The sequence below is a fragment of the Emiliania huxleyi genome (genome assembly GCF_000372725.1).
Source record: "Emiliania huxleyi CCMP1516 unplaced genomic scaffold EMIHUscaffold_22, whole genome shotgun sequence".
In the NCBI taxonomy this organism is placed as follows: domain Eukaryota; phylum Haptophyta; order Isochrysidales; family Noelaerhabdaceae; genus Emiliania; species Emiliania huxleyi.
The window spans coordinates 55254-73720 of record NW_005200417.1 but is presented as its reverse complement, the minus strand read 5'-3'; the positions used below and the strand labels follow the sequence as shown (position 1 = coordinate 73720).

Genomic DNA, 18467 nt, shown 5'->3' with positions numbered 1-18467 from the left:
CATATCACCCACCCGCGGGTGAGAGGGCGAGAGGAAGCATGCCCGCCCTCTGAGGCGGCCGTCCGAGTCGGGGAGGGAGGCGACCCACACACAACCATATCCTCGCGGGTGTGTGGGAGGCCTTCTCAGTCCGCTATAATGCTAACCCTAGTCAACCCTTCCTGGTCGGCTTCGGAGGGCCAGAGCAGTAGCCCTAGCCGGAGCTAAGGGTGCCGACTTTTTCTTTCTGCGCTAACCCTAGGGGAAATCGCTCCGGAATAGGGTTCCCGGCACCATGGGGCGGCGCCACGCCGATGGAGGGAGTCGGATTTTGCCATTGGCGGTGAGAACTCAAGACTGAGCTTTTGCTTCACTTTCGATAGAATAAATTTACCCTGCTGACGGCTGGCGTCTTTTTTGCGGCCGGTGATGATGAAATTCTGCATCACGGGTGTCCGAGGGTTAGCCCCGCGTACCGGGTTTCCCCTTAACTGCAGGACGCCCCCTCTACTCGGAGCTAATGAACACCACACTGCACGCCCCACACCACACCACTCTGCACTCACTTGCGCAGGCACTTGAGTAGACCCCCCGCCAGAGGGCTCACCCCCCGTCTCTCCAGGTTCCGACCCTCCTTGATTCGCTCTCTTGCTCGTCTCCCGGGCGTTATGCGATGACCGGTGTGGGTCGTTGCCCTCGTTGTTGGTGTCGTTTTCTTCGCTGCCGCCCTTCGTCTTCGCCAGCTTCTCCCGGCTCCCCCGATTCCGAGGGCGTCGACGGCCCGGCCAAGGTCTCCCCGGGCCGAATGCGGCGGCATTGGGTCGTGCCACCCCACCCGATTAGAGTAGAAGGGGGTCGGGCCGGCTCTCCTCGGTCGACGAATCGCGCCCGTATCCGCGGTCTCTCTATCGTACTCGGCTCGCCCCCCCCCCCCCCTCCGCCGGCTCCTCGTCGAGCTCGGGGGTTCGTGGCCCGCCCTCCTTGTCGTAGTTCACGATGGTCCGGCTGCCGCCGCCCAAGCAAAAGGAATTTTAGAACAAAACTCCCTCTCACAACACAGGCACGGCACGGGACTGGCGCGCACAAGCAATACAGAAAAATAATCCACGTGCACGGCGCCTTTCAGGCGTCTCGGCAGGAGCTCGGGAGTGCGGGGGTGCGGCCAGCCGCTCGCGGCTGCCTACTTGGAGTACGTTCTTTCGACAAGAGCCATGAACAAGGACGCGGTCCACGTGCTAGAGCGAACGCGGGATGGCGGCGTCGGCGTCGCCAAGACGATACGCGTTGTCGGCGAGGGTCAACGCCCGAAGATGGGCGACAGGCTTCGCGTCAAGTTTATGGCCATGGTTGTCGCGCCCGCCGCCTCTGCCTGCCTCCGCTCCCATCCCGCCGCCACCGGCCACTCCACGCCAATGCCCAGTCGCGCTGCGCCACCCATGCCTTGCCGGCCAGACCACCCGTCCCTCACCGTGTCCGCCCCCGCCTATACGTTTTGCGCAGCTCGACGACGGCAAGGTCGTCGCCAGCTCGCCCGGCGACTCGACCGAGGTGACGCTTGGGATGCGCGAGCTGTACGGGACAGGTGGCGATCTCGGCCTTGTCTCGATGAGGGTGGGCGAGCGCGCCCTCATCTCTTGCCACAGCGATTTTGCCGCGGGGCACGAGGGCGCGGCCGGCGTGCCGCCCGACGCGCGGCTCACACTCGAGGTGTCCCTGCTCGGCATCGTCAGCGAGGAGAGGCTGCTCGGCCGAGAGGTGTGCCGCACGCTCTTTGGCGTTGTCGCGCTCGCCACCTTCGCCCTCGGCGCCTTCTGGCTCGAGGGCCACTTTCACCTCGAGAGGTACGCGCGCTGAGGAGCGAACCGCACACCCTTCTCCTCGCTATATAGCCCGCGAGCGGCCAAACTCACACGCGCCAGCTCTTTGGACTTCGGTGCACCGCGCGCGCGTGTGAATCATGTATGAATCCCAGGCAGGGACAGATGAGAAGAGAGACGGGGGTGAGAGATGTCTTTCTCTCAGATGAGTGCATCCTGGATGAGAGTGAGTGGCGCCCAGCCAGAGGCGTGCAGGCGTCCCCACCGCACAAATGGGAGAAGGTGGGCCTCCAAATTGACTCTTGCACATAAACCTCTTTGAGTCTCGTGGTGGAATCAACAACAAACAACTTTCTCTTACAATTCTCTCTCCAAAAACCGAAAACGAGGGTGTGGACGAACGGAAGCAAGTCAGTGGTTCAGAGCGACCTGTGCCGGGGCTGTGTGTCTTCAAAATAGAAAAGAAAGGCGAGAGGGAGGGCAGGCCGGCGAAGATGAACCGCGGCAGACGAATTCTTTTCTTGACACAGTCGGCCGTGCGCCGCTTGCGGCTTTTGCGCTGAATGTGGCCATCGTCCACGTCCGATGGCTGGTCCGCCCTCTCCTCGCTCACCGACGCTGCAGCCAAGGCGGCCAAGTCAGCGCAGGACGCGCTGCCCGTCGACCTAAACGATCTCAACTCCGTTGCGGATGCTGCGCGCGCGGCGGCAGCCAAGCAGGTGCGCAAAAAAGCACACGCGAGGCCTACCTCCGCCACCCCGATGAGCCACGCATCCACCCGTCCCGCAGGCCGCGGCGCTGCAGGAGGCGGCGGAGCAGGCGGCGGAGCAGGCGGCTGCCGTGACGCATGCGGCGGCAGCACAGGCTGAATCGCTGTCGCGGCAGGCGGTGAACGCAGCCGGTGCTCTCGAGGCGGATGTCCTCTTCCCGGGCGATCCGCCGCCACCGCGCGAGCTTCCTGACGAGCCCGACATGGAGGAGCGGCTTGGGGTGGTCCCCGGCGGTCGCGCGCCCTCCACCCAGCGAGCTCCGCCTCAGCCGCCGGCTGACGACCTCGGCCAAGCCAACCTGCTCACACCGCCGGGCGGAGGAGGAGGAGGAGGCGGCGGAGGAGGAGGCGGCGGCGGCGGAGGCGGCGGCAACAAAGACCTGCACGGCCAGCTCGCGGCCGCCAGGGCGGAGGCGGAGGCGCTGCGGGCGGAGGTTGGCGCGCTTCGGCAGGCAGCAGCAGCTCCGCCCAGCTCGCCCAACGATGAGTCGCTCGGGCTGATGATGGAGCTCGCTTCGCTGCGCGCCTCGCTGGAGAAGGAGCAGGCGGCCGCCGCCCAAGCCGCTGCCGAAGGCAAGGCCGCCGCCGACAAGGCGCGCGACGCCGCCTCCGCGGAGGCGGCGGCGGAGCGGCGAGCGGCGACGGCCGAGGCGGCGGCGGCCGCCGCCTCTGCGGAAGCGAGGGCGGCAGAGGAGGCTGCGCGGGCGGAGCGCGCCCTCTGTGCCAAGGCGCAGGACGAGGCGGCGGCCGCTGTGGAGCGCGCCGACGCCTCCGCCAGCGCGGTGTCGGAGCTGCGTGCGGAGCTGGCTGGGCCTCAGGCGCGGGGGAGGTAGGTAGAGGTAGGTAGGCGCGGCAGCAGTAGCAGCAGCAGCAGCAGTAGTAGCTGGCTGGCCCTCAGGCGTGGAGCTGGCTGGCCACTCTGCGGAGAAAGACGCCTCACTCTGCAGCCTTGTCTTCGTCCGCAGTCTTCTCGGAGCCGTCTTTTTAGGCGAAGAAGCTCGCCGAGGCGGGGGCGAGCCTGGGTGCGGCGGAGGAGGCGCTGCGCCGCACCCACGAGGCGGTGGGAGGCTATTAATTAACTATTAATGGACTATTAATTAACTATTAATTAGGCGCTGCGTCGCACCCGCGAGGCGGTGGAGGCGGCCGAGGCGCGCGCCGAGGCGGAGTCGCGCGCTGCCACGGAGGCGGAGGACAGGGCCAGAGCCGCGACGGAGCGAGCCGAGGAGGCGGAGCGGCGGGCGGCGGCGGAGGCGGAGGCGCAGCTGGCCGAGGCGCGTGCCGCCGCCGCCGCCGCGGCGGCGGCGGCGGCGGCGGACGGCGCGTCCGGCACGGCGGCGGCGGAGGCGCGCGCGGCGTCCGCAGAGGCCGCGGCGGCGGAGGCGGCGGCCACGTGCAGCGCGGCGGCGGCGCGGGCGGTTGCGGCAGAGGCGGCCGCGGCCGAGGCAGAGGAGGCGCGCGGGGTGGCGGAGGCCCGTGCAATGGCGGCCTCCGAAGCGGCGGCCGAGGCGAGCGAGGCCAAGGGCATCGCAGAGGCGCAGGCGGCGGCGGCCAAGGCGGCCGCAGCCGAGGCGGAGAATGCAGGCAACGAGGCGACGGCACGGGCGGCGGCGGCCGAGGCGGCGGCGGCGGCGGCGGCGGAAGCGCGCGACGCGGCGGAGACGCGCGCGGCGGCGGCGGTCGAGACGGTGGCCGCCGAGGCGGCGGCGGCGAGCAGCGCTGCGAGTGCGCGCGCGGCGGCGGCGGAGGCGGCGGCGGCCGAGGCTGACGGCTTGCGGGCGGAGCTGGCGGCGGCGCAGAGGGCGCGGGCGGAGGCTGAGGCTGCGCTCGAGGCACAGGAGGCGAAGGCGGGCGCGGCAGCCGCCGCGGCGGAAGAGAGCGTCGCCGAGAGGAGCGCGAGGGAGGCGTCCGCGCGATCCGCCTCCGAGGCGGAGCTGAGCGCCGCGCGAGCCCAGCTGGAGGAGGTTTGCCGGCGAAGAGCCCCGAACCCCTTACCCCCCCCGCGCGCGCACCCGATCCCGCCCCGCCGCTCTCCCTCCACTCCCCCGGCAGGTGCGCGCCGAGCTCGAGGCGGCCAAGGCGAGGCTCGACACCGCCGGCGCGGAGCTGAGCGAGGCGCGCGCGGCTGCGGAGGCGGAGGCGGCGTCGGCGGTGTCGGTCGAGGCGCGGGTCACTCAGGCGCAGGCGGCGGCTGCGGCGGCCAAGGCGAACGAGGGCGAGGCGGCACGTCGCGCCGAGCGAGCCGAGGCGCAGCACGCGGCGCTGCAGGAGGAGAAGGACGCGCTGCTCGCGAGAGAAGAGGCGCAGCGGGCGGAGCACGAGGCGGCGCTCGAGGCGGCGCGGGCCGAAGGCAGAGCGCTCGTGGAGGAGGCGGCGGCGGCGGCGGCGGCGGCAGTGGCGGCGGCGGGAGCCGCCGAGGTGGACGGCTCGGCGGCGAAGCTGCAGGCCGCCGAGCTGCAGGCCGCCGTGGCCGAGGCGGCGCAGTGGCGTCAGGAGGCGGATGAGGCGCGGGCAGAGGCGGCGGCGGCGGCGGCGGCGGCGGAGTCGAAGATCGCGGCGGCTGACCGGGAGGGGCGCAGCGCCGCTGCGGCAGCGGAGGCGGCTCTGGCCGAGGCGGAGGCCAAGGCGGAGGAGCAGGCGACGGCCGCCGCCGCGGCGCAGACGGCGGCGGAGGCCGCTGAAGCGGCGCGGCTCAAGATTCTCACACGCGGCGGCGAGCTCAAGGCGCAGCTGGCGCAGACCGTCGCGGAGCGGGATGCGGCGCTGAGGGAGCGAGATGCCGCGCGAGCCGCGGTCGCCGCCGACCGCGCGCAGCTCGAGGAGGCTGCGGCGGCGAGGGGGCGCCACTCGCAAGAGGTGCTGCTGCGCGAGCAGGCGCCTCTCCGCCTGCGCCCTTCCTGCGGCCACCCTGTCCGACGCCCCTCACCCGCCATCCCCGCCGCCGCAGGAGGCAGAGGCCCTCCGCACAGAGCTGGGCGCTTTGAAGGCGGCGGCGGCGCACGAGGTGGCGGCCGCCGCCGCCACCGCCTCCGCTGCCACGGCCGAGGCCGTCGAGGAGGCGGCCGCCACTGCCGCCGCCGCAGGCGAGGAGGAGCGCGCGCGGCTCGAGATCGCCCTCGAGGAGGTGGGCCCTCGCGGCCGGGCCGGAAGCGGGCCCGGTAGCCGCCGGGGGCGTTGCGCCCCTCACGCTTGCGCCTTCCGCGCGTAGGCAAAGGGCGAGCTCGCCGCGGCGGTCGAGCAGCTGGCGGCGGACCGGGATGCGGCGGCCGCCGATCGCGCGGCGGCGGTGCGCGGTGCGGAGGAGGCGCACGCGGCGCGCGCGGCGGCGTACGAGGCGCGGATGCAGGAGCTCGAGCGGAGGCTAGCCGAGTCGCAGGCGGGGCGGGGCGGCGCCGTCGCGGAGAGTGGCGGCCGTGTCTCAACCTCCATGCGATGGTCCCTAGGCCAAGCTGACGCCGATGCGAGACAAGCTGCTCGAGCTGAAGAGGCAGTCCGTCGCGATGCTGGACGAGCGCGAGGCGGAGCTCAGCCGGTTGCGCGCGTCGGTGGCCGTCGAGGGGGACAAGGCGCCCGCGGCGGAGGCGGCGGCAGCGAACGGCGGCGGGGGCCGCGGCAGTACAGCTTCAGAGGTCGCAGCGCTGCGCCGGCAACTCCGCGAGGCGCGCAGCGGGGCGAGGGAGGCGCGCGAGGCGCTACGCGTGTGGCGGGAGACGGACGCTGGCGGCCTTGAGCACCTCAAGCAGGTGGTATGCAAATACATTTCGATGGACGAGACCGAGTCGGAGGCGGTGTTCCAGGTGATCGCCGCGCTCCTCGGCCTCTCACCCCAGGAGCACAACGAGCTGCAGAAAGCGCGGGCCCGCAAGATGTCCAAGGGCTCGTTCCTCTTTTGATATATGGCATATAGTGAGCGGCGCGCCAGTTCGGTTCTTGGCATAGGGCCTTCTTCGGACTCGGCTCTCACTGTCTCTCAGCACATGAATCACATGAAAATATCTAAGATCCTATCATCCTGCGCCGCAAAAAAATTGATGTGTGACATGTGTGCGCCAGTGAGCAGTGTGCGGGCTGCGGCGGGGGCCGCCTTTTTAAGAAAACAGAGATACTGCGCACACGCGGAGACTTCTCTCCCGGCGCGACTCCCATGCGCAGCTTAAAGAGTCAACTGCGTCGGCCGCGTTCCGAACGCAGGGGAAGCGCTCGGTGTGTCGGGCGTGCCCCTGCCTGATGGTGACGCCGTGACGGGCGCACTTGCCACGGCAGCGGCCATCGCCTCCGCCGCGCTGCCATTGCTGCTGTCGGCAGCGAGGCGGAAGTCTAGCGATGTCCTACGCGGCGTCGCCCCGTCGCGGATCTCCGCGTCGAGGACCTCGTTAGGCCGCAAGTCGCTCGCGCTCGCCACGAGCAGCCCCCCCGCGGCGCGGAGGGCGACCGCCGCCTGCGCCGGCGCGGTGAAGCCGAGCCGGCGGAGCCGGTCCGTCACGCAAGAGAGCAGGTCGTCCCACTCGGTCTCGGGGCACACCGAGAGGCGGATGCACTGGCCGTGCGAGCCGTCGCAGCGCACGCACACGTCGAAGAGACGCGCCGAGGCGGCTCCGGCATCGGCGACGTCGGGGCGCGGCGCGGCGCCCGGGGCGCGGCGCGCGCCGCCGAGGCGCGAGGGCGGCGAGAAGAAGGAGAAGCGGCGCATCGTCTTGAGCGCCTCGCGGGAGAGCACCTCGATGGAGCCGCGGCTCTCCAGCCCTGGAGGCTCGCTCTGCCGCACCGCAGCCTCCGCGCACACCTGGCTCGCCTGTCTCGCCGCCGCCGCCGCTGCCGCTGCCGCCGCCGCGTCCGCGGCGTCCTTTGCCGCCGCCGTCCTGGTCGGGGCCCTGGTCGGGACTGGCGACTGCGCGCCTGAGCCGCGCCGCTCGATGCGGGGGCTGCCGCCCCGAGAGCCCGAGAGGCGCGCTCGAACGGGCACGGCGCTCGCGGCGGCCGCCGCGGCGCACTCTGCATCGTCGTCGCTGTCGCTGTCGCTGCCTCCGGCCGGCCGCGAGGCCTCCCCGAGCTCCGCCTGCTGTATGATGTGGCCGGTGTACTCGTACATGCGCTTCGCGCCGCAGACGAGCAGCGGCCCGAAGAGGAGGCCCTGCAGGCCAAACATGTACACGCCGAGCACGAGCGAGAAGCCGTTGACGTACTGCGAGACGCCGGCCTGGAGAGGGGAGGGCGGGTGCGCGGGAGGGCGGGTGCGCGGGAGGGCGGGTGCGCGGGAGGGGCGACGGAGCGGGCGGCCGTGCGAGGCGTCGGCCTGCTGCTGCAGCCGCCGCTCGGCGTAGAGGTCCGAGATGGTGAAGAAGAGCGCCTGCTCGCCGGCGTGCGGTTGAGAGGGGGGGGGGGCGCAGCGACGCGGGCGGGCGAGGAGAGGCGCGCCATCGAGAGGAGGAGGAGGAGGCCCTCCGCATGCCTGCCCGAGGCGACGAGGCCGCCCACCCAAGGCACGCACGCGAGGAACGAGTATGTGAGCGGGAAGAGCGTGAAGACGACCGAGAGCATCGCCGCCAGGTGCGCGTACGGCACCCGCATCACGCGAAAGAGGAGGAGGGTGGCGCAAGCGTTGCGGGCGGCGGAGTCGATCGGCACCAGCAGGACCGCCTCGATGGTGCCTGCAGGACGGCGCCGTCGGGGCACGTGTCGCATGCCGCGGCGGGAGGGCGGCGGGAGGGCGGCATGGAGGGCGGGTGCGGGCGGCGCCTCGGATCTCCTCGACGCGCCTCTCGGACACGCGCGGCGCGACGGTCGCGAAGATGCGCGAGACGGCGTCTTGCTCGGCGGCAAGCATGTAGAAGGTCATCGTGAGGCAGACGAGGGTCGAGAGGCCGAGCGAGAGGATGAAGTAGACGGCATAGAGCAGCCGCAGCAGCAGCGAGACGAGGAGGAGCGCCGCCGCGGAGCCGTGCTCGCCGGTGCGCTGCCACGCCGCCCACAGGCCGTCGGGAGAGAGGTAGCCGAGGAGGGACGGCAGCTGCGGGGAGGGGGCGGGGGGCGGTTCCGCACGGGGCGGGGGGAGGGGGGGAGGGAGGGGGGAAGGCTGCGGCTGCACCTCTTGGCGCAGCTCTCCGAAGGCGTGCACCACCCCCCGCCAGGTCGGGGCGAGCTGCCGCCCTCCGAGCCTCGCGGCGCGGTCGGAGTGGCCAGAGGAGAGGCCTCCTCCAGAGGAGAGGCCTCCTCCAGAGGAGAGGCCGCCCGCGAGGAGGAGGAGGAGCCGGTCGAGCGCGTCTCCCTCGCGCAGGACGGGCGAGTGCGGGAAGAAGTCTCGCATCACCTTCTCACAGCGTGAGGCGTCGAGAGCTGCTGCTCACAGCTGCGGGTGCGGCGAGAAGGCTCGCGTCACCGCAGACACCGCGCCCAGCACCTCGGTGGTGTTACGGCCCGACTCGAGCAGCTGCAGCACGCGGCTCGCGCCTGGAGGAGCGCTCAGACTCGGCTCAGACTCGGCTCAGAGACGGCTCAGAGAGGCGTCCCAGCCGCGGCACGCGTGCCGCGCCTACTCGAGCCACCGCGAGAGCGGCGTGACGCGACGCTGCCCGCGCGACAAGTTGGCTGGCGGCGGACGGCCCCCTCGCCGGACCAGCGCGGGTCCGCCTACGGCACATGCCTCGGGCGTGTCATGGACACGTGTCCCGGCAGTCTACCGGCAGCGCGGAGGCCCGCTCCTCGGAGAGCGTTGCGATGCCGGAGTAGACGACCGACCGCCCGCTCGAGAGGACCTGCGCGGCCGGGGGTGCGGGGCCGGGGGTGCGGGGCCGGGGGAGGGCGAGAGTGGGGCGGCGGGCCGGATGACAAGTGGGGGCGTCGCTCCGCAGCCGCAAGCGTCTCCTCCGCATCTGCAGCCGTCTCTCTGAAGCAGCCGGGTGTCCGACCGCCGACCCACCCCGACCCCCGACCCTCCCCGACCCGCAGGCGGCCCGTAGCGCAAGCCGCCTGCTCGACGGCCGCAGCCACGTCGTCGTCCGACGCCACCCGCGCCTACAGGGAGCGAGCCCGACGTGTCCGGCGCGAGGGGAGGACGGGCGGGCGGCGAGGCGAGCGTGTGCCCGGGTCCACTCGGACGAGTGTCCGAGCAGGAGGGCGAGGTCGACCAGAGAGTGGAGCAGCAGCACGAGGCTCACGCACGCGACGAGCGAGACCAGGCCGACGAGCGCGAGCGTGACCAGGCTCTCGTCCGAGAGGAGCGCCTAGGCTTCGGGCTCGGGCTCGGGCTCGGGCTCGGGTTTGGAGAGGGGGCCAGGAGCGCCGTGTAGAGAGGAGTCTAGGAAGTGTCTAGGAAGAGTCTTGGAAGTCTTAAAGTGACTAGGAATAGGAGCGCCGTGTACGAGAGGAGTCGCCGGTCGAGCAGCCAGACGGGCACCACCACCACCGCCACGGCGCTGGCGCACGCGGTGCCGACCCACCCCCAGGAGGTGTAGTCCGCGAGCAGCAGCAGCGGCACCACCACGGCGAGCAGCAGCAGCGGAGGGCACGCCCACGCGTGCCGCAAGCTCGCGCTGCCGACGCGACGGAGGAGCGGCGCTTCCGAGGGCGCCCGCAGGGAGCGGACATCGGAGACCATCCGCTCGCGCATGCGCCGCATCGCCTGCGACACGATGAACGCGGCGAGGATGGTCGAGATGTAGTCGCGCCAGAGCTGGAAGGTCAGCCAGCCGAGGAGGAGGAGCGCCGCGCTCGAGAGATTGCCGAGCAGGTGTCCCAGGACCTGGACCTCGAGCTCAGTGGGCGGCTCGAACTCGTCGGCTGCTGACGCCGGCATTCTCGGCTTGGTGTGCCGGTGTGTGTGCCAGTCCAGCCGAGCGAAAAAAAACAACTGAACCCTCGTGTCTGTCCTCGACCCAGCGCTAGCTTGGGGTGTCCGTTTTATTTATTTGTTGTAGCACTGACACAGGTTCGGGCTGGTACCGCAAGGGGTTTTTGTGCGAACAAGAATTCTTCCTCGTCTGCGCAGACTAGCACACACGCCGGCACACCCAGTTCTTCGGCAGGAGCAGGTACGTCTATCGGTCACTCGATCGCCATGAGAGAGAGATGTGGGAAATCTACACTGCCTGACTGTCCTAGGCTTGCTTGGGGGCGTGGTTGGAGCGCAGCCTCCATCCAAGATGGCGCGTGGTCGGAGGGCGGAGTTGCTCGATACGTTGAAATGAGTGGGGCCACATGCCTCGATCTTTAGCCATCGAGTTGGAACGTTCTGGTTTACGTTCGGAACGTAAACAAAAACCGTTTGCTGCGAAAGTTGTGTCAAGCGCGCGATAATGGATGCGTGGCAGGCCGGCTGGCAGGCGTGCGGCCCTGGCTGTGCGGCTGACGAATGGTTTCGTGCCTCGCTCGACTATGCTGGCGGGCTCCTCGATGCGGCTGGCGACACCTTCACCCGAGCGTTCGGGCTCGCTCCGACAAGCGAAACGCATTCGCGTGGCCTGCCAGGCAGCAGAGGACACTCCGCTTGGAAGGCCGACCATAGCTATGAGTCATGGGCGCCCGGCAGCGATGATGGCACTGCATTGTCGTACTCTGAGCTGCTCACCTACAGCTACGAGGACGGAAGGTAGATGTCACCTGCATGCCACCACACCCTCCATTCTTCTTCATGGCTGCTGTCTTGACCCGGCGATGCTCGCGCGTGCAGGCCAGCGTCGTACACGTATGACCCAGAGGTGCATGGCAATTTCGGTAACTTCCGAGCAGCAGGCTTGCGGGAACGCGAAGCTGCGGGTGCAATGGCCACAGCACCGGCAGCGTGCGCGGCGATGCTCGTCCTCGTCTTGGTGCTCCGCCTGCGCCGCGTCAGGGTCGCGCCGTGGGAGGGCACTGTCGGTCTCGTCTGAAGCCTCCGCCCGCTGAGCTCGGGAACATGGCAAGAATTTGTTGGTTTTGCGGAGAGTGATCTCCGTGCAGTAAAATCTGTCAATTGTGAATTGAGAGCGCAACAGTTTAGCAGTGAGCAGCGTTTAGCAGTGAGCAGTTGAGCACTGGTTGAGCACAGGAGCGTGTCGATTCCTTCTTGTAAGGGACCCCACAATTGTCTCGCCCTCCCGTGCTGGGGGGGTCTCTGGGCCGGCGCGGGGACTCCAGAGGGTGTCCATGCGGGGGGGGGATGGGGTCCCATGGCCCGCCGCAGGCGCCGATTTTTTCGGGATTTTTTGGTCAATGTTTTACTTGTTTTCGTGGGAATTCTGCGAACTTGCGGCCATGCTATCACGCCTTGCGACAGCCTGTCGGCGCTGCTGACCGTGCCATGATGCACAATTGATCACCTGCATAGCTCGCGGCCTTAGTATCAAGCATTCAGTGACGACCTGATCGTACGGCCAGTAGGAAGGTGTCCTTCCATCGTGTGCACGCTTCTGGCGCAATGCGCGTCGCCTCGGATTGGCTGCTGGCACTCTCGAGGCTATGCCTACACAGCCTCGCGCGCATGGGCAGTCAAGAGGGACCATGCACCTTCTCAGGACAGCGCCGGTACCTCTCTCTTGGACCGGCAAACTTGGTGGTCTCATGTCACCAATGTGGGACCAGTGCGGCATCGCGCCATCGACAGCTCTGAACTGCGCCTCACCACTGACCGGGAAGGCCGCCAAGTGGGCCAGCACAGGTCGCACATTGTGGCAGCAGTCAGCAGTGCATGTCTGATAGCTAGAGCAGCAGCGTCAGGGTCTCGCAGGGTCGGATCGTGTCAAGCCTCTCGCCCGGCCGGCCGCGTGCAGACGTCGGCCTCGTCTGCTGTCTGGAGTGATCTGTCGGCGGTCAGCACGACCGATCAGGTTGGAGGTTTCTGATGGTTGGAGGGTCTATCTGTATGTACTCCTCGAGATCTTTCCAAATCTGCTTTCTACTTAACCGTACTTAATCGGGAAGTCGGTGCTAGCTGAGACTAGCGGAGCCGGAGCCCCGTTTCCGCACTGCTGCGCGGCGCACGGTGCCTCCGGGGGCCCCCGCGCCGCCCCAGAGGGGGGGGTTGGGGGGAGAGGTGCTGTCATGACAAACGGGTGGATGTGCGGCGGATAAAAGGGATAATTACCGGATACATACATACATACATACATATTGCAGCTCGTGTGGCGCGGCGCGGCGTGTGCAGTAGCGGCGGTGGTGCGGCTAGGGTGTGGTGCGGTTGTTGCGCGCCGATCGCTGGCCGATCGTCGGCTAAAACGGATCGCTCCTCATCGCAAACCCCGTCAGCAGTCCTCCTCCGGGAATGTACGTAAGAGCTACATACACTGAAAACAAGAGGAGCTTGCTCATCATGATCAGGTCAGGCGGGCGCAATTCATCCTTCGTTCCTTGGCCGCGGCAGCGAGGGAAATCGTCCGTCCCTGCCTTCTTCTGCGGTACGGCCTACCGCCCTACCCTGCCGCACATTGCCGCTACTTCCCTCCCCCTGCCGTACGGGTCCCCGCACCCCCCACAGTTTGTAACCCACCACCAAGCGCCCAAAATCGTGACGGGAGACCACGACGAGATGGACTTTGCGATCGCGCCTGCGCACGAGCCTGCCGCCTTTGCCTACTTCTCCCTAGGCGAGTCCAAGCGCTCTTGGCGCCGAGAGTGCCTCTTGGCCGGCACGCTCGGAACTGCGGCGTCGTTCGCCATCCTCAGTGCAGCCGTCCTCCGCAACACTGCTGGAGTTGTATCCGACTCAGCCTGGTTGGACGCTTCGCCGGATGCACTGGACGCTTCACCGGCGCCGTCGGATCCCTTCCTTGGTATGACAGACCATCGACACACGCCACATCCATTCACGCTTGTCAACGACGTCGTGACTGACGGCTTCTTCCGTGTGCTGTGGCGTGATGGACATGGCAGGGGGCCGGCGGAGATATGGCTCGAAGTGAACCAGAGCGCGCTGGGCTCCGAGTTTCTCGTCTCTGCCAGTGTGTCACGCGGAGACGGACGGCACTCTTTGCTGCACGAGGACCGCACCGACGCCGAACGCACCGTCTTCAAATTCGAGCAGTCCCCTGGAGTGGACAGCTCCCTCGACCTGATCGCGCCGCAGTATGAGATTCGGCTGCCTGCGGCTGGCGGTTCGCTCTCGCAGCACACCCTCACACACGCGGCTTGGTCCGGCTACGTCGAAAGCTTTGTCGGAACAAAGGTCACTCGGTTCGTCACGAAGCCAAATGCGTCCGACGAGCGCTCCTCCGAGGCGTGCGACGCGATACTATGGCGCAATGGTTCGGAGGTTCCGGTGTCACCCCTCGGCTGCGAGCGTTACGCTGCAGATGGGACGTCGTGGCTGATCGACGTGACAAAATGGCTCACCACGGGCGTCGTCACTCGGCGACTGGCCTCTGGCGAAGGGCAAAGGCGTCCACGGCTCGTGCTTGCGGAGGCCCACCCCGCCTCGGCCGTCTTTGGGCTGCAGACTCGCGAAGAAGAGCTCCGCCTTTCCTTGGCACGCCTCCCGCCGCTCGATGGGCGATATACGGCGCGCGCCGCCGATGACCGGATTGGCTACTGGACGCTCGAGTACACCGAGGTTGGCGAGGCGCTGGGCCCGCTCACAGCGGGCTCGGCGGACAGGAAAGTCGACGTCATACAGAGGTGGCATCTCCAGCCGTCCGACCCTCACGTTGACGCGGCGGAAGAGCGGGCGGCGGGGCGGCTGCTCACGCCCTCGAGGCCAATCACATTTTACATCGATCCATCGGTGCCGGAGCGGTGGAGGCGAGCGATGAAGCGCGGCGTGGAGAACTGGCAGGCTGCGTTCGAGCAGGCTGGCTGGGCAAACGCGATCGTGGCTGTTCTGCCTGGAGACGAGGCCTTCCCCAGTGACTACTCGGCGGCCGATTCACGCTACGCCTCCATCTCTTGGGCAGTCTCGCTTCAAGAAGTCTATTCGGTCGGCACCCACACCTTTGACCCGCGGACGGGCGAGATCATGGACGCCGACATAATGTTCTCGCACTCATGGGTCAGCGCCTGGGCCAACGATTTCGACGCAGACGCGGCCGGAGCCCCGGCCAGGACCGGCACCGGTGCCGGTGGCAGCGACAACGGATCACCGCACCGTCACCATGGGAAGGTGTACGAGGAGAGCGGTGGTTACCTTCCTCAACGCTACTGGCACGGGCAAGCTGCCAGCGAACGGCTCTCCCATCGGCTGGCCGCGGCAGAGCGGAGGATCGAGGCGGCGTTGGGCGAGAGGCACGGAGATCCGCGAGGCGGGCCTGGTCCGTGCGGCGTGTCGTCGGCAGCAGCAAGGCGTGAAGGGATGGCAAACCTGCGCGCCAAACTCGAGCTCGACGGCGCGATTCCGCCCGGAGGCCGCGTGCCAGAAGAATACATCGAGGCGGCGCTGGTCGACGTCACCATGCACGAGGTGGGGCACACCCTGGGCTTGCGGCACAACTTTCGCGCCTCGGCCGCGTACTCGTTCTCGCAGCTGAGCGACCCCTCCTTCACGGGGGCACACGGCTACGCCTCCTCCGTGATGGACTATGTGGACGCCTTTCTGCCCTCTAGCCGCAACCTCAGCGTGATCGGCAGCTCGACTGGAGCTGTGTACAACCCATTCAACGGCGTTGTGGGAATCTATGACCGGCACGCGATCGAGTACGGCTACGCCCCATTGGCAGGCGAGGAGGCGGGCCGTCAGCACGCGTACCTCGCTGCCCTCGCCTCGCGCGGCGCGGCGAATGCGGAGCTCGCCTTCTCAACCGACGAGGACGAAGCCACGGCGAGTGGTCCCGACCCACTCGTCTCGCTCTACGACCAGTCGAATGATCCGCTGGGCTTCTACATCGATCAACTCGCCCTGTCGCAACGGCTGCTGTCCGCCGCCGCAAACCGAACGGTCGGTGTGGGCGAGCCCTGGGCGGCGCTGCTTCCATCCGTGGAGCGATACATGGGAGCCGCGATGAAGGCCGGGGCGGCTGCAGCCAAATACGTCGGCGGCTACGTCTTCTCAAAGGCGCACAAGGGCGACCCCGCAGCACCACCTCCGCTCGTGCCCGTGTCGGCAGCCGAGCAGTGGCGGGCGGTGCAGCTGCTGCTGCAGATCCTCTCCGACGACTTTTGGGTGCCGCAGGAGGAGCTCCTCGTGCTTCCGGAGCGGCGCGGCGAGTGCCACGGGCTGGACGTCTACTGCCTCGGCCTCGGGGTGGCGAAGCTGCAGGACAAGGCGCACGAGACACGCACGCTCCTGCTGCAGACCCTGGTCAAGCCCGCTCGCCTCGCAAGCCTGCGGCAAGGAGAGCGGACCGTCGTGGGGGGGGCGGCGGTGGCCACGCGGTACCTTGGATGGTCGGGAGGCTGCGACTGTCTGACACCCTGACTGTGGTGAGGTTTGACCGCAGGCCTGCTGGCTCGGAGTGGGCGATTGCATGGGCGCAACCGCCGCGCGAGCTCGATCTCAAGGACTCGACCACCGCACGAAAGTCGATCTCAAGGACCGCTCTCTCACCCTGGAGCTCGATTGCCTAGGGCTGGACTTTGGCGCCGACCGCAAGTACCCTCTTTCGCTCCATCCACACGGTCCTTGCCTTGCGGCGTGATTGTGAAGGCTTGATGGCTGGGAAGCATCCCGATTCTAATACCCGTAGGTGCTGACGCGACATGGAGCAACGTCAACGTCGCCGCCGTTGCACGGCGCGGCGGCCGCGAAGGCACGATACGCGCTGGAGCGGGAGTGGGTCTCGCTACTCTCCGACCTCGCAGACGGAAGCAGCGGCGAATCCTCTGCCGTCGCCATCTCGCTTCTTCACGACCTGAGGGAGGCCGCCACACGCTCGGAGAGCCGGCGCAGGCAGGGACCGGAAGCGGAAACGGACGACGCTGCGGATGCACTCGCCGCCATTCGTCGCATGCTGTCGCTGTGGGAACAGGGACTGCCCATCCCATCGTAAGCATCCTCACCCTCCCCCCCCTCCCTTTTGAGGGATCGAAGCAGCACACGTCTCGAGTTCTCGTGTATCCTAGCATGAGGTGGTTACGTGGCTGGGTTCACAGCGATTGTAGGAAAACGAAGGGAACACTTGACGGTCGCGGCCTTCCGACTCGCGCCTCCGCCTCACTGGCACTATTGTAGCCCTGGCCGGTGCGCGTGCTCAGTTGAAGTTCCGGAGTAAAAATTCGAACGCGTTCTCTCACGGTGACCAAGAAATGTCCACCTCAGAGGCACCTCCGGAGGCAGGCCGCCGCACGCCGGCGACACAGCTCCAGCTGTCGAACTGACCCTCAGCTCCTCTCAGAGCGGGAACTGTGACGAAAGTTGACTGAGGCGGTTGTCAGGAACCATCATACGGATCACATGGTGGCTCTCTCATGACGGGAGACCGCCCGACCACTCCTGGGTGGCACTGCCACCGGTGTCGCTCGACGTCCTGTCGACAGCGTGCCGACAGCGACACAGACCATGTGGGACGCGTCGAGTATCGACCTCTACTGCTTACCCAGCCTTCGAGTGTATCCTGGCTGTGGCCCCACACCCACTGGTGTCCATCTCAGAGACCGCAGGAGGTCATGAGGGTCGATGGGAGTGCCAACCCCACAATGCCTAAAACCCAGCCAAGTACTGTCACCTTTGAGATCTCGACATCTCGTCGGCGCAACATTGTCGGCAACACATGGCGTCTGTTCTGTCTAAGTGTTTTTATCTCTTGAATATGCCTATGGGACGTTGCGCTTCTTCTTTTCGAAGAGTCGCTCACCACTCCTAGAGAGAGCGGTACACTATTACCGGCCGAGGCATCCTTGCTTTTCCTGTCTACTGTATTGTGCAGACGGGCGCGCAAGATCCCTCGCAAAACGAGGGGAAGATTGTCCGCATTCAAGCGACTTCCTCGGTCTGGCTATAAGCACCAGATGTTGCCGGCGCGGCGCCTGCTGGTGAAGGTGCGGCGACTGTTCAGAACGGCCGCCCGACCCAGTCGACGTCACGGAGTGCCTCGTCGTGCTGCTCCTGAGTGATGCCATGAGCTTCGCGGAAGCGGAGGCAGGCATCGCGTTCCTGCACAGCCACCCAGCCGTCCGCCACAGCCAGGGCAACCATCGCCCGATACTGGGCCTCTGCGAGGTCCCGGAGGTGCTTCTGCTCGAGTGCGCGTGCCCTCTCGCGATTGCTTGCTCTCATCCGCGCCTGCCACTCGGCACCGTATTTTCGCTCCTTGCGCAACGCCGCGATCTGCATATTCTCCGCGGCTTGCACGGCCTTGTCACCGAGGGAGTTCACAGTATCGTGGAAGAGGTCGGCGTCAAAGCGAAGGCCTTCGAGCGACCCTCCGTCGGACCGCACCGTCGCACTCCAGGTCGGACGAGTCTCAGGCGCCTCCGGCTCCCGTTCGAGGTCCACGCAGTCACCCACCCACAAGCCGTCTCTCGCCAGGTCTGCTGCCTTGATGCGTGAAATGATCGCTTCCTCAGCCCCTTCTTCCCGATGCAGGACGACGCACGCGCCCGGCCCACTGGTGATCAGGTGCAAGAATCGCCGGGGCTCGCCCTGCTGTGCCAGCGCAGGGCCGTTGGCGTCGACTTGCACGAATTCGCCGTTCGAGCCAGCCAGAAGAGCGAGAAAGAGTCGGGGAGTCCAGCCATGCGGCAGAAAGGCCCGCTCGTACGCTTCGCTCTCCCGCTCGCTCATCTCGATGGGCCTCTTCTCGCGCAGCGTCTTGGCGATCATGCCGCTGTGCACCGCGATGAAGAAGGTGCCCCAGTAGCAGGGCGTCAAGAGTGGTGGTGATTGTAGCAGGTTGAAGGCCATGTTGCAGCACGTGGCACCAATCATGAAGGAGCGCAGCTGGATCATGTCATCTGACATTGACGCACAAACCGCGAGCCCGTTGCCGACGTGAACAAAGCGGTCAGCTGGCACTGCACGCAGCCGCTGGCCCAGACGGCTCAGCATGGCGGGGGTGTCTGAGCGC

General features: G+C 67.7%; 5 protein-coding genes across 5 annotated transcripts; 3 read left to right on the top strand and 2 right to left on the bottom strand.

Moving 5' to 3' along the window:
* Positions 1–1190: 1190 nt before the first annotated feature.
* Positions 1191–1833, top strand: EMIHUDRAFT_204568 (hypothetical protein; the record flags this gene model as incomplete). The annotated part of the gene is made up of 2 exons (XM_005780035.1): positions 1191–1325; positions 1480–1833. 2 exons carry the CDS (start codon positions 1191–1193, stop codon positions 1831–1833), a joined length of 489 nt encoding a protein of 162 aa, XP_005780092.1.
* A 526-nt stretch (positions 1834–2359) lies between these two features.
* Positions 2360–6458, top strand: EMIHUDRAFT_450044 (hypothetical protein; the record flags this gene model as incomplete). The annotated part of the gene is made up of 11 exons (XM_005780034.1): positions 2360–2515; positions 2586–2789; positions 2958–3052; positions 3248–3347; positions 3554–3625; positions 4834–4926; positions 5290–5421; positions 5513–5689; positions 5774–5959; positions 6009–6110; positions 6225–6458. The coding sequence occupies 11 exons, from the start codon at positions 2360–2362 to the stop codon at positions 6456–6458; spliced, it is 1551 nt and encodes a 516-aa protein (XP_005780091.1).
* Positions 6459–6718: 260 nt separating this feature from the next.
* On the bottom strand, positions 6719–10357 carry EMIHUDRAFT_100066 (hypothetical protein; the record flags this gene model as incomplete). The annotated part of the gene is made up of 9 exons (XM_005780033.1): positions 6719–7912; positions 8041–8213; positions 8605–8872; positions 8942–9012; positions 9108–9192; positions 9243–9317; positions 9478–9576; positions 9690–9785; positions 9959–10357. 9 exons carry the CDS (start codon positions 10355–10357, stop codon positions 6719–6721), a joined length of 2460 nt encoding a protein of 819 aa, XP_005780090.1.
* A 2706-nt stretch (positions 10358–13063) lies between these two features.
* EMIHUDRAFT_204564 (hypothetical protein) lies at positions 13064–16451 on the top strand (the record flags this gene model as incomplete). Its single annotated transcript, XM_005780032.1, has 3 exons — positions 13064–15866; positions 16030–16080; positions 16168–16451. The coding sequence occupies 3 exons, from the start codon at positions 13064–13066 to the stop codon at positions 16449–16451; spliced, it is 3138 nt and encodes a 1045-aa protein (XP_005780089.1).
* Positions 16452–17452: 1001 nt separating this feature from the next.
* On the bottom strand, positions 17453–18448 carry EMIHUDRAFT_100064 (hypothetical protein; the record flags this gene model as incomplete). The annotated part of the gene is made up of 1 exon (XM_005780031.1): positions 17453–18448. The coding sequence occupies one exon, from the start codon at positions 18446–18448 to the stop codon at positions 17453–17455; it is 996 nt and encodes a 331-aa protein (XP_005780088.1).
* Between the last annotated feature and the right edge of the window lie 19 nt (positions 18449–18467).